Source organism: Chrysochloris asiatica, unplaced genomic scaffold, assembly GCF_000296735.1.
Source record: "Chrysochloris asiatica unplaced genomic scaffold, ChrAsi1.0 scaffold00097, whole genome shotgun sequence".
Lineage (NCBI taxonomy): Eukaryota > Metazoa > Chordata > Mammalia > Afrosoricida > Chrysochloridae > Chrysochloris > Chrysochloris asiatica.
Genome location: NW_006408615.1, coordinates 4,166,518 through 4,179,521, shown reverse-complemented (window position 1 = coordinate 4,179,521; position 13,004 = coordinate 4,166,518). Strand labels below are relative to the sequence as shown.

General features: G+C 53.1%; 1 protein-coding gene across 2 annotated transcripts in view; it reads left to right on the top strand.

Annotated features, from left to right (window-relative positions):
* TBC1D22A (TBC1 domain family, member 22A) overlaps positions 1-13,004 on the top strand; it is a 288,569-nt gene that overhangs the window by 213,075 nt on the left and 62,490 nt on the right. For both annotated transcript variants that reach the window (XM_006866828.1, XM_006866827.1), the window contains one exon: positions 3,922-4,049. In XM_006866828.1, coding sequence (XP_006866890.1) covers positions 3,922-4,049 — 128 coding nt within the window. The remainder of the gene's footprint in view (positions 1-3,921; positions 4,050-13,004) is intronic.

The following is a 13,004-nucleotide window of genomic DNA, read 5'->3' as shown; positions in this document are numbered from 1 at the left end:
ACACCTGTCCCCCAGGGGCTGGACGATAGAGCCCTCACATCCAGGAAGGTGACAGAATGACACCTGTCCCCCAGGGGCTGGACGATAGAGCCCTCGCAGCCAGGAAGGTGACAGAATGACACCTGCCCACTCGCTGTCACTTGCGTTTTTATTTCCAGTGGGCGGGATTTCACATTCCAACCTGCTGTGACCCAATCGCCTTGTGGAGTGCTAGAGCACCTGCTCTCACTGTTCTGTGTTGAGAAGAGAGGAAGCTGCTCAGCCCATGTCTGTGCTGCTGATGGTAGGAAGAAAGTGGCCTGGAGGCTGGGAGCTCAGAGAGACAGGGAGGAGCTGATCACTCTTCATTATTCCTGAGAAACCAAGGTGTCTGGTTCCATGGCCGTATTCAGGTAAAGAAGGACCACTGGCCATTTGGCTCTGGAGAGACAGTCCACAGGCCTCGGGACACAGCGTGCGCTGTCCCATGTTGGTGGCTCCTATGACCCCCCAGATGGACACCAGTGTGGCCCTGCTGTAGTACAAGACCAAACACCCCTGACACTCAACGTGTGTGTTGACATCGGCCATCTCAAGAATTTCTGCATGTACAGATCAGTGACGTCGATGACGTTAAGTCAAACAACCCAGCTCATTCTCATTGTCCCAACCATCCCACTGCCGTTAACCTAAACTCACTGCCCCTGGGGAGGACTAGCCCATAGTTTCCCCTTCACCCATCCCTGGCCCGACTGCTCATCTTCGGTTTCGTGTGTAGTAGTGAGACTGTCCTGTGTCTGTCCTTTTGTGATGGGCGGATCCCCTCAGCATGATGCTGCCAGTGTCTACACATGTGGTGGCAGGCGCCAGGACTTCATATCTCTTCATGATGGAGTGACATTCCATTGTTTTCTGAGGATAAAACTCAGACTCTGGAAGACATTTTCTGAGAGTACAAACATCTGAAGATGGGGAGATAGCAGTCCTACCGGGTAAGGTCAGCCATCCCTCCGAGCCTCGGAACAGCAGGATGCTCAGGCACAGCTCCCTTCCTGGCCGGTGTGACTGTGGGCAGCTGCGATGCAGATGCACAGAATTGTTTCTAACTGGTTACCGTTTGTAGTTCGGACAGAGCGGGTGACTGTAACCTCAGGCCATCTGCACACCTGTAACCTGTGTCTCTTGTGTGACAGTGAAGACACCTGCTCACCCACGGTGGCTTGTGTATCCCTGTGATGCTGGAAGCTATCACACTGGTAGAGGGATCTTGGTGGAAAGCAGAGACTATCAGAAGGATTTTAGCTTGTGTTTTACTCATTACACAAAGACATCCGACTGTAGCTCATAGCAAACTATGGCTAACACTGCGAAGAACGGGAATCCCAGAATCCCTTACTGCTCACGAGGAGCCTGTGCGTAGACCGAGAGTCAGTCATTCACACAGAACAAGGGAAAGATGCAGAAATGTCCTTTATCACCTGGCAGCGTGTAGTGGATTATGAGCAGGGCTGCTAACTGCAAGGCCAGCAGTTCGAATCTACCAGCTGCTCTGCTGGAGAAAGATGAGGCAGTCTGCTCCCGTAAAGATTTACAGCCTCAGAAACCCTGTACAGGGTCTCTGTGAGTCAGATCCGACTTGGTGGCAGACACCCACCACCCCCATTCAGTCTGTATGCTGACCTAGTAATTTGAGAAGCTGGAATATATGAAGATGAATGTGGCATCAGGACGGAAGGAAGATGCATTAGCAACTTGTGATATGCAGACACACCCTTGCTTGTTGAAAGCTAAGAGGACTTGAAGCACTTGCTGATGAAGATCAAAGACTACATCCTCCAGTATGGATTATGCAACAGAAAACAAAAATCCTCTCAGCTGGGCCGATAAATACCATCATGATAAACGGAGAAAAGATCGAAGTTGTCAAAGACTTCATTTTACTTGCTCCACAATCAACACCTATGAAAGTGACAGTCAAGAAATCAAACGATGTATTGCATTGGGCAGATCTGTTACAAAAGCCCTCTTTAAAATCTTAAAAAGCAAAGATAGCACTTTGAAAACTCAGGATTCCCTGAACTAAGCCGTGGTGTTTTCAGTCACTTCACATGCATGCCAAATCTGGACAGGGAATAAGGAAAACGTAAGAATTGTTGGTGAAGAATATTGTAAGAATCGTGTACTGAAAGAGAACAAACAAGTCTATCTGGGACAAAGTACAGCCAGAATGCTCCTTAGAAGCCAGGATGGGGAGACTGGCTCTTGGTCTTTGGCACGGTATCAAGAGGGACCAGTTCTTGGAGCAGGACAATGTGCTTGCTGAGGTGGATGTCAGCAAAAAAGAGGAAGGCACCCCCCCACCCCCCCAATGAGATGAACTAACAGTGACAGCAGCAGTGCACTCAAACAGTAAGAATTGTGAGGATGCCCTAGGACAAGGCACTTTTGTTGTTCTTACACCCCGGGTCGCTGTGAGTCCGTACAAACAAGTTCTGAGGCTCAAGCACGAATCTCCCTTTCTGCCTCGTCCAAAAGTTGCTCAGCTCCTGGGGGAGGGATCCTAGCTGTCCTGCAGATGCCGGGGGGTAGGGGGGGGGGGGGGGGGGGGCTGGGAAATACTTGCCTAAGAAATGAGTACCACAAGGAGCCCTTCCGGAAGGAGTGTGGTGCCCTTGTCTTTGGGAAGTGGGCGCTGTGTTGGGAGTTTGACAGCTGGTTGTGGCTGGAGCACTTGAGTTACAATTGAGACCTGGGAGTGGGGTTCATTTTCGCTTGTCAGAGTTAGGGTCCTCCAGTGCCAGGGACCCCAGAAATACATGTTTCATGTTGAAAATCTGATTGTGTGCAGTTTCCTTCAGAAAGGTGCCACAGAGCTGTTTACTCCCCAGTTCCTAAAATGACCACCTCCTCCGGAAACCCAAACCCCATCGGGCTGGTGCCTGCCTTAGTCTAATCTGCTCAAATACTAAACATGCCAAGGAGCCCACTGACTCGTTCATGGGGGTCCTGCCCCACAGCGCCATGAAGTTGGGGTGGGGGCCGCTCTGGGAGCCGGGAGCATTGCCCTCAAAGCACCTGCGAAGGTGGGGAACCAGGTGAACACCACAGAACCTCCTCAGAGCCTAGAGGGCTCTTGCCGCAGTCAGGTCGTGTCTTAGGGGCGCAGGAGGATGACAGGTGGGAACTCTGGTTTCCAGGAGGGGGCAACATGCGCCGTTTCTGGAACTCTCTGGGTGAACGGAAGACCCTGTAAAGTTTCTCAGGGCTGGCCTGTCAAGGTGAGCTGGGCGCCCCTCGGGTGGGCCATGAGGGGGCAAGTCCCACTGGGCAGGCAGGATCTGTTTGTTACATAATTGCACCCACATTTCCGGGCATCTCAAGGTGGTGGGCTGCGGGTGGACATCCCGCCACTCCAGCCTGGGCTTCCTACAACCAAACTTCCAGCATCCTTGGTGCTGGAGGTCCACGTTCCAGAGTTTTCCTCACAGTGTGATGGAGTGGGGGGGGAATCCATCAGGAACCCGGACTCTGACCTCACAGGGTGTTGGGGAGGATCCACCAGGGACCAGGACTTTGCCGAGGTGAATAGTTTCATGGCTCAGTGAGGTGGTTCTCCAGGTAGGACAGCTGGCAGATCTGGTCACTCAACACTGAGTCCACGATTGGGTGGGCACTTTTCTAGGCCTGAGTGGAAGGGAGCCTCGGGAGTGGGCAGATCTGCTGGCCCCAGCAGGCTGCCGGGCGCTGTGCGAAGGGCTAATAGCTGTGGAGCCAGATGTGAGTGGGTGTTACCCTGAGCCCCCCCCATCGGTAAGAGGCACGTCATCTTCCTTCCCCTGGGATCCCTGCAGCTGGCTGTCCTCAGAGGGCACAGCCCAGGACATGGTGGGTGTGTGTGTGGTACGGGCGGAGTCCCTGAAGGCCTGTGCTTGTTGTCCACAGAGCACGTGCACCGACACCTGGAGGAGCACGAGGTGAGGTACCTGCAGTTCGCCTTCCGCTGGATGAACAACCTGCTGATGCGGGAGGTGCCCCTGCGCTGCACTGTGCGTCTCTGGGACACCTACCAGGTGAGAGCCAGTGCTCTGCGGGCTTTGGGGGCGCTGGCCTGCTCGGGGGTCTGGGTGGAAGCGTGGTCTCTGACAAGTCCCTGGCCTTCCTGTCACCTGACAGCTGTGTGATAAGGGAGGGAACTTTGTGCTCCTGCCCCCCCTCTCCAGTGGTAACTGCTGGATGGGACTCCGGCTGTGAGGTGAGGGGGGTTGTGTTCCCAGGGCTGGCTCACAGCGTTTGAGTCTGAGCCTCTTCTGCCCAGGAAGGTCACACTCTTCAGTGTTTCCAGTCACTGTAATAAAGATTTTAAAAAGCACAGGCAGGCTCAGAACAATATGAAATGGCCCACCCTCCACCAGTTTTGATGGAATTTGCTTCTTCCGAAGATTGAGTTTTCTAGAACAAACCACCTTTGTTCCCCAGAGTGTGTCCCATTGCTGATTATACCTTCTCATGTTGTTGGAAGCCGTTGCCAAAGCCGCCGTCATGCTGCGGGCCTGGGGCCCACCTGCCTTCATCATCTGTGGCAAATAGCGGGTCCCATTAGTGGGGTTAGGAAGCAGTCTGTGCAGCGCCCTAAAGAGCCAGCCTTCAGGTGGTCTTTGACTGCAGCAAGCTCGCAGGGTGTCCCCTGCACGGGGCTTCGGAAACCAGGAGTCGCCATTGCAAATTGGTGCTGGGGGATGGGCTTTGGGAGTCTCGGGCAGGAGTCTTTCTGTAAGACACCTAAGTGCCAGGCACTGGGCTGGGCTCCAGGGACGGTGGCAGAAGACTGGGCACTGTGGGACCAGAGAGCTTGGTGGTCCTGCTTATTATCCAAACCACTTCCCTACTTGGGACTCCCTTCCCCTGCCTTCCTCCCTACACAGGGCAGAGAGTTCTGACCCTGGTTATACCCACTGGCTCTGCACTCCGAGCACCCTTTTGTAGGACCCATCGGGAACCACAGCTGGGAGCCCTGCACCCCACATTAGTTTGGATGCGCCAGGGTCTCTGTGGCTCAGATGCCACTGTTCGCCTCGTGGGCTCTGCTGTCAAGTGTATGGGCGGTGACAGCATTTCTGCCCCAGACCCTGAGCCTTGTCTGTTTCACTCGTCAGTCTGGGCTATCGGTCAGGTCTTCGTTGCATTATGGGAAACCAAACTTAATATCCCCGGGAGTTGTGAGCGCTCTTCCTCCTGTGACTGGCTAGACTGCTCAGGAAGCACAGTGGCCCCTGGGCGGCTCTCCTCTGTGAGGGAACTTAGGTGTGGAGTCAGACAATGGACGTGCTGGTTGTCAGCTCTGCACCTCTCACTAAAAACTCCTCATAGGGATTAGAACTTTCAGTGGAGGTGTGGTATCTTGACTGTGCTGATTGCCCTGAATCCGTTTTTGTCATGAATTGACTCATCTGGAGCCTGGACTTGTTCCTGAGCTGACAACTCCCAACCACAACCCTCTTCCTGTCTTCAAAACTGGGGGCATTTCCATTTCTCAGGGCAAAGTAGCTATGAAATTGTATTGCGTCTCCTGGCAGTGAGAAGCCGCCGTGATAGTGGGGTGTGGTCAGGTCAGGTGATTGCTCTCCCTGAACTGGTGTTTTGCTTGTGGGGGGCATTACATCCTACCCGCCCCCCCCCCCCCAGTTAGCTTACAGCCTCCTTGGGACATATGTCAACAAAGATCCTTTAGTACCTGTCCTGTCCCCGGGCTGAAACGAGGCAGGGGAACCCAGTGCTGGGGATGCTTTGTCTCAGAAGCACCCCCATTTCAGAGAGGGCACTGATATTAGGTGCCCCTCAGTCCAGGAGACCCAGTTATGAGGCCTCCACGTGTCTACCCTCAGCCTTGACCGAGCGGGCTCCTCAGGATGGGGTGGGGGACTCACCACTGTCAACCTTAATCCAGCCAGTTGTCTTATTTTGCAGATAAAACCCCAAAGTTTCCTTGTAGCAGGCAGAGAGATCTGGAAACCCTCTAGAGTTTGCTCCCAAGTGCTGAGAACTGGTGTTTTCCTACAAGTGGCTGCGGGAAGTGCCGGCCTCTGGTGTGGGGGCTGCAGCTCTCATGGTCAGGGCGTGGGGGAGGGCCTTGGTCCTTGGCCCCTTGGTCATCTTCATGTTTTTCTTCCTCTGTGGCTCCTCTGACCCCATTTCTGCCTCATCCCTGCATCCAGACGTCTCTTTACAAGGAAGGACTATCCCACAGCTCCGGGGGTGACGATCTGCTGCACGTATTTAGGGGAGCCCTCAACTGCTTCAGAGTGATAGTGTGGAGCCTGCAAGAGCCCTGGGTACACAGCTGGAGCCCCCGGTGCCTGACAGCGTCACGACTGAGTCAGGGTGTGGGCCCCCGGTGCCTGACAGCGTCACGACTGAGTCAGGGTGTGGGCCCCCGGGTCTGATGTCATCACGCTGGGTCAGGGTGTGGACCCCTGGGTCTGACGTCATCACTGCTGGGTCAGGGTGAGAACCGCCTCCATGCCTGATGTCATCACACTGGGTCGGGGTGTGGACCCCCACCCCCCCGTGTGACATCATCACTGCTGGGACAGGGTGAGAACCGCCTCCATGCCTGATGTCTTCACGCTGGGTCAGGCTGTGGACCCCCGTGTCTGATGTTATCACGCTGGTTCAGAGTGTGGACCCTCGTGTCTGAGGTCATCACTGCTGGGTCAGGGTGAGATCCTTGATCCTGTATCTGAGGTCATCACACTGGATGAGGGCGAGCCCCACCTCTCCCATGCGGCTAACCGGTCTGGTTGTGTACACCTGCACCAAAGCTGACAAAGTTCTTAAGCGCATTCTGAAGTTGAATTCAACGACAACATTTCTAGCCGGTGTTGTTGTTAAAGTGCCGTCGAATCGGTTCTGACCCATAGCGACCCTGTATAGGGTTTCTGAGGAGTGGCTGGTGAGCTTGAACCGCCAAGCTTGCAGTTTAATCTGACTTTGCAGTCCAGCGCGTTAACCCACAGCACCATAGCAGGACTCTAGCCAATTAGAGACTTCTTAACGGTGGAAGTGCCCTTCTTTATCACTGCTCTGCATGTGGCAGGACGGGGGTAGCCGTAACACCCTGATCTGAGCCACCAGTGAGGACCCTGGGAGCAGAGCACTGAGCTCAGGCCCCCCTGCCTGTACCCGCCGCCTTAGTGTGTGAGTCTCCGATCTGGGAGAGGAGCCGTGGAGCCGATGGTGGGAATAGCTCTGGCTGAGGGCCCCGGCCATCCACAGGAGGTGACCACACCCGGCCCCGCAGCCACCTGAGGAGTTGTGGTGCACCCTGGACAGAGCGAGGTTGGGGGACAGGTGATGTGAGGGTGTGGCCCACTGTGGGTGTCTGTGAACGTGTGTGTTATATTTGTATATATGGGCCATAAGCATGAGGCAGATGGCGCCCCGGGCCCAGGGGTGGCAGCACAGAGCTGGGCGGGGGGGTGGGAGGTGCTTGGTGCCTCCTCCCTGGACCATTGGTGACTAGACTTGGCATGCTAGGGCCTGTTGGCGTCCTAACACTATTTCAGTCTTAAATCCTTCGGGTCTTAACCCTCGTACAGACTTCTCTGGCTAACCGCTGAAGCCGCCCACTGAGCCGCAGGCTGTGGGTCAGGCCCCTTAGTATCTGGGCGTGTTGGACAGAAGGACCATTCCAAGGTGAAACCCTTGGTGCGGCGCTGTCGGATTAGCAGTGGACTGCTACCACTTTAAACCCACCAGCTGCTCTCAGAAACCCTACACAGGGCGTCTGTGAGTCGGAACCGACTCAACACCATGCCAGAACAACAGCAGCATAGACTTTGATGCGGGGCCAACCGCCTGGAAGAGATCCGTATTTGTGCTCATTCCAAAGGAAGATGACCAACAGATTGTAGAAATCATCAAACAGTATTATTAATAACATACAGAAGTAAAATTTTGCTGATGATAGTTCAAAAACAGCTGCAACAGCACATAACCAGAGAGCTGTCAGAAATTCGAGCTGGATTGACAAGAGGATGTGGAACAAGAGATACCATGCTGACATCACATGAACCAACTCCAAGCAGAGAATACTAGTAAGATGCTTGCTTGTGCTTCATTGACTATGCAAAGACTTTCTACTACTGTGTGGATCCAAACAAACCAGGGACAACATTGTGCAGAATGGGTATTCTAAAAGATACAACTGTGCTCAGGAGGAACCTGTACATAGACCAACAGGCCGCTGTTCGAACAGAACAAGGAGGCACGTTAAAACCGGGAATGGTGTGCACCTGGATTGTACTCTTTCCCCATACTTATTTAATCTGTACGCTGAGCAAATAGTCCAAGAGGCTGGATTATATGAAAAGGAACGTGGCATCAGGATTGGAGGACAAGACTCAGTAACAAGCTGCAACATGCAGATGATACAACCTTGTGGGCTAAAAGCAAAGAGGCCTCAAAACACTTACTGATGAAGATCAAAGAACGCAGCCTTCAGTATGAAGTACACCTCAATATAAAGAAAACAAAAATCCTCACCACTAGACCATAGATGGTGGTAGTGGTGGTTATGTGCCATAGAGTTGGTTCTGACTCATAGTGACCCTGTACAGGGTTTCTGAGGCTGTAAATCTTTATGGGAGCAGAAAGCCTCATCTTTCTCCCGTGAAACAGCTGGTAGTTTCAGACTGCTGACCTTGCTGTTCACAGCCTGATTCGTAACCTCTACGCTACCAGAGCTCCTTAGACCAATAAATAGCAACGTAATAAATGGAGAAAAGACTGAAGTTGTCAAAGACTTCATTTTGCTCAGATCAACCATCAACTGAGCTCATGGAAGCAGCAGTCAGGAAATCAAACTAAGTATTACATTAGGTCAGTCTGCTGCACAAGACCTCGTTAAAATGTTTAAGGGCAAAGATAATCAGTTTGAGGACTAAGGTGTCCTTGAGTCAACCCATGGTCTTCTCAGTATCCTCACATGCATGTGAAAGCTGGACAGTGAGTAAGGAAGACCACTGAAGATTGATGGAATTTTGGTGGTGGTGGTTGTTCAGTACCTATGAGTAGGTTCAGACTCACAGAGACCCTGTGTAGGGTTTTTAGAGGAGCAGTTGGTGGGTTTGAACTGCTGACCTTGTGGTTCAAACCGACTCTGCAGTTCAGTGCATTAACCCACAGCGGGCCATGTTAATGTATCTCCTGTGGCCCTGCATTTGTCTGCCTGGACGTGGCGTGGCCTTGTGTCCAGAATCCTGAGCGCAGGTCTGTGCTGTTTGGTAAGGGAGTGGGAACTGCTTCTGAAGGGTTGTCTCCTCACAGCTGCCAACCTGTTTACCTCCCTGCCTCACAGTTACGGTGACAAGGGCAACCCTTCTCCCTCCCCAGTGTTGCCACCAAACAGAAGCGTGATGGTCCCTGTAGCAGTGGCTCCCAGAGTGGACCCCCACCTGTAGCAGCAATGTGCCCTCGGACCTTGCAGCCCACTGGGCCTGCAAAATCCGATTCGAGTGGACCAGCCATCCATCCCACAGATGCTCTGGGGCCCAGGCATTCGATGCCACTGGCCTGTGGGATGGTAGAGACTCGGGGTTGCTCCATATGCGTCTGCTTCCTGGAAGGTCACAGAAATGGCCCCTGGTCAGGTCAAGCCAAGCAGTTCCTGTAGGCCTTCCCAGGGCCTTGAACTTGCTCAAGGAGTCCTGGTGGCACTGGGGGTTAAGCACTGCTAAACACCACCTGCTCCAAGAGAGAAAGACGAGGCTGTCCACTCCCAAAAAGAGAGCAGCCTTTGAAACCCTGTGGGAAGTTCTCCTCTGCCCTGGTGGACACTGGGAGTGGGAGGGAGCTCAGTGGCAGTGGGTGTCAGTTTTGGTTGGCTGAATATGGTTTCTCGACTTTCCAAGGAGGGGCACGGTAGGCTGTCCTTCACACTCAGGTGGTGGGGATGTTCCCAGGTCAGTGGATGGTACAGCTGGGCTATAGCCTCTCGATTGCTGGACTGTCCACAATTCCTTCATTTTTCACCCCAGACGCTCACATCCTGTCCCCGTTGCTGTCCCTGGACTGGGAACAGCAGGTGTGTGTCCAGCAGCCACGGCGCCTTCCACTGAGCCTTGCCATGCACCTGTCAGGACAGGGTTCACTGACTTCCTTGAGGCCCAAGATCCTAAGGAAGAGGAAGAGGGCTCTCATCTGCAGAAGTCGAGCAGGCTTGGTTTTCCTCCTTGTCTCTCAGGAACTTGCCCCAGGCCTCCTCTCCACAAGGAATGTCATGGTCCCTAGCTTCCAGCATCCGCCTAGTGGAGAGCTTTTCCCCAGGTAGCTACATCCAGGGAACACAGAGAGTAGACTGTACCCAAAGAAAGACCTACATGTGAATCAAGGGGAAGTCTTGCAAGACTCCCTGATTAGAATATTAAAATGGAGTATGCATATGCAAATGTAGTTTAATGAGTCCCATGCTCTCCTTTCAGCCTTCCTCTGAGGAGCATCCTTTGGTGCAGCTGCCTCCTGGTGGGTGTGGGGGCAGACAGGTCAGGGTGCACTTGGTCCTCCCACCCTGCTGATGATGCCAACAGTTAAGGTCCTCCACTTCTCCTGTCTGCCCTTCAATGTCCCTGGTCAGTTGGTCCTTCGTTGGGCATGGGAGCAGGCATGACGTGGGGGCTGATTTCATATCTCCACTGGGTTGTGGTGGAGCGGCTTTAGGGGTGCTCAGACCTTGGGGTACCAGGCTGTGGAGGGCCCAGAGCACAGTGCCCAGCATGCAAGCTCCCTGTTTGTTCTGTGAAGTGAGGCCAGGGGCAGACTTGACTCCAAGGACGTCTGAGCTCTTGGTTTACTTGGCGGAGCTCTGAACTCACCGCCCCAGTCTTAGGATAGCTGCCACTGCAGTGCCCACCTGGCGGGGCTGGACAGTGTGTACCAGGCCTTCTTGTGTTGGGTCAGCACTCTGCCCTCCATAACCTTCTGGAACTCTTCCGAGCAGGTGTGGGAACTAGCACCCTCCCTCCTTGTCTCTGAGCCCCAGGATGGGAGGCTCACAACTACCATCACATCGATTCCAACTCATTTGGACCCCGTAGGACAGGAGGACTCCCTTAACAGCTCTCCTTGACTGTTGCTCTTCATGGAAATGTGAGAAATAGCTGTTAGCATGGTCATCTTCAAAAATGGGGTGGGGAGGAGCCCGGGAGGGGGGTCCAGGAAGTAGCAGGGTAGCCTAACAGTAGAAACTTATCTGGTCAAATAGGAATTTTTATTACATAAGCGAACAACCCTCAAGGAAGTAGAGGAAGCTCATGGGGGAAGGGGAAGACTAACTTTAAATAAGGAGGAGACTTGTGGCGCTGTGGGTTAATGCGCCAGACTGCGAAGCTGTTGGAACTGTAAGGTCAGCGGTTCAAGCTCACTAGCTGCTCCTTGGAAACCCTATACAGGGTCGCTATGGGTCAGAACCGACTCGATGGCACTTCACAACAACAGCAATCACGGGAAAGTACGCGGCATCTGGGGACAACTGTTGCCCCCATAGTACTCACTCACCTAGGAACAGGGGAGGGCCTTTCGTGAGATACGAGGCTAAAACTCTTTGCAAGCCGACCGCATGTGGCATCTGCCTGTGTCTAGGTTTGGTATCCAATTTTGCAACATCGAATAAAAAAGCCTCACTCTCACTAAAACGAGTATAGATTGAATTTTTTGAGCATTTGTCAGTAAGCACCCGTGATGACTCATTGGTGACCTCATACTGGATAAGGTCCGCCCTAGTTCTTCCTCCGGAGACCCGCTGTGGTAATGTCCTAGTCACGGGTGTCTACTGATTCACCAGCTGCCAAGAGGAACTGAGGCAGTGACCTGGGTGTCGAAAATGTTTCTCAGAGAAGCAGAAAACTTTCTCCTGAGGAGCAAGTGGCTGGAGGCTGTGAATCCCCGACCTTGTTGTTAGCAGCCGCATAGCTGGGAGGTACCCTGGAAATACGGGGACTCTCATCTGATAGCCCTGGAAGGCCAGCCCTCAGTAGCAGGGTTTTATGCCGGGTGAACCCCCTTAAGGAGGAATAGCCCTGCCCACTGTGCCCTGTGCCCTGAGCTGCTGCCAAAAGCTCCTGGCAAAAGGGCACAAGGGGATGGCGTTTCTCCATGAAGATTTGGAAGTCCCCTTTAGTTTGGGGGCATGGTGGGACTGTAGGCAAACCTAGTGTCCTGCTCATCATCCTGGGGAGCCAGCTCAAGGGTGGGCTTGCCTCTGACAGCCACTCTGGACTGCTACCCCCGCTGACACCATGTTGGTCCCCACTCACAGTGCCCTGTATGGGGTTTCTGAGTCTGTAAACTTTTACAGATACAGAAAGCTTCTGTTTTCTCTCTCTGAGCTGCTGGTGGATGTGAACCTTGTGGCTAGCAGTCCAGTGCTTATCCAATGGTACCACAAGGGCAGAATTGTTGGTTGATAAGTGCAGTGGAGTCGGTTCTGACTCAGAGTGACCCTGTATAGGATTTTCTAGCATTGGCTGGTTTGTTGTTGTTATTAAGTACCCTCGACTCGGTTCCGACCCATAGCGATCCTGTATAGGGTTTCTGAGGCTGTAAATCTTAACCGGAGCAGAAAGCCTCATCTATCTTTCTCCTGTGGAACCGCTGGTAGTTTCAAACTGCTGACCTTGAGGTTCACAGCCCACCTCATACCACTAGGCAAAAATCATATGACAATTAGAGCAGGCTGGGCAACAAGCTAAAACCAGGTTACGGTCCAGAAGGCCTGAGTGCCCCCATTCCAAGCCTTCACTTGTTAGCACCATCCCCCAGGGCTAGAAAGGCTAGCTCTAGAGTCTGCTGTAGCCCTGAAGGGTAAGTACTGGACCATGAGGTCTGTTCGAGCCCTAAGATTGGAAGTTCAAGTTCAAGAGCTATTCCTTGAAAACCCCATACTGGGTAATTGTGAGTTGGAACTGACACAAAGTACTTAATGACAGCAACAAGAAACATTCTATCCTAGGTGTAGAAATGCTAGGACTGTA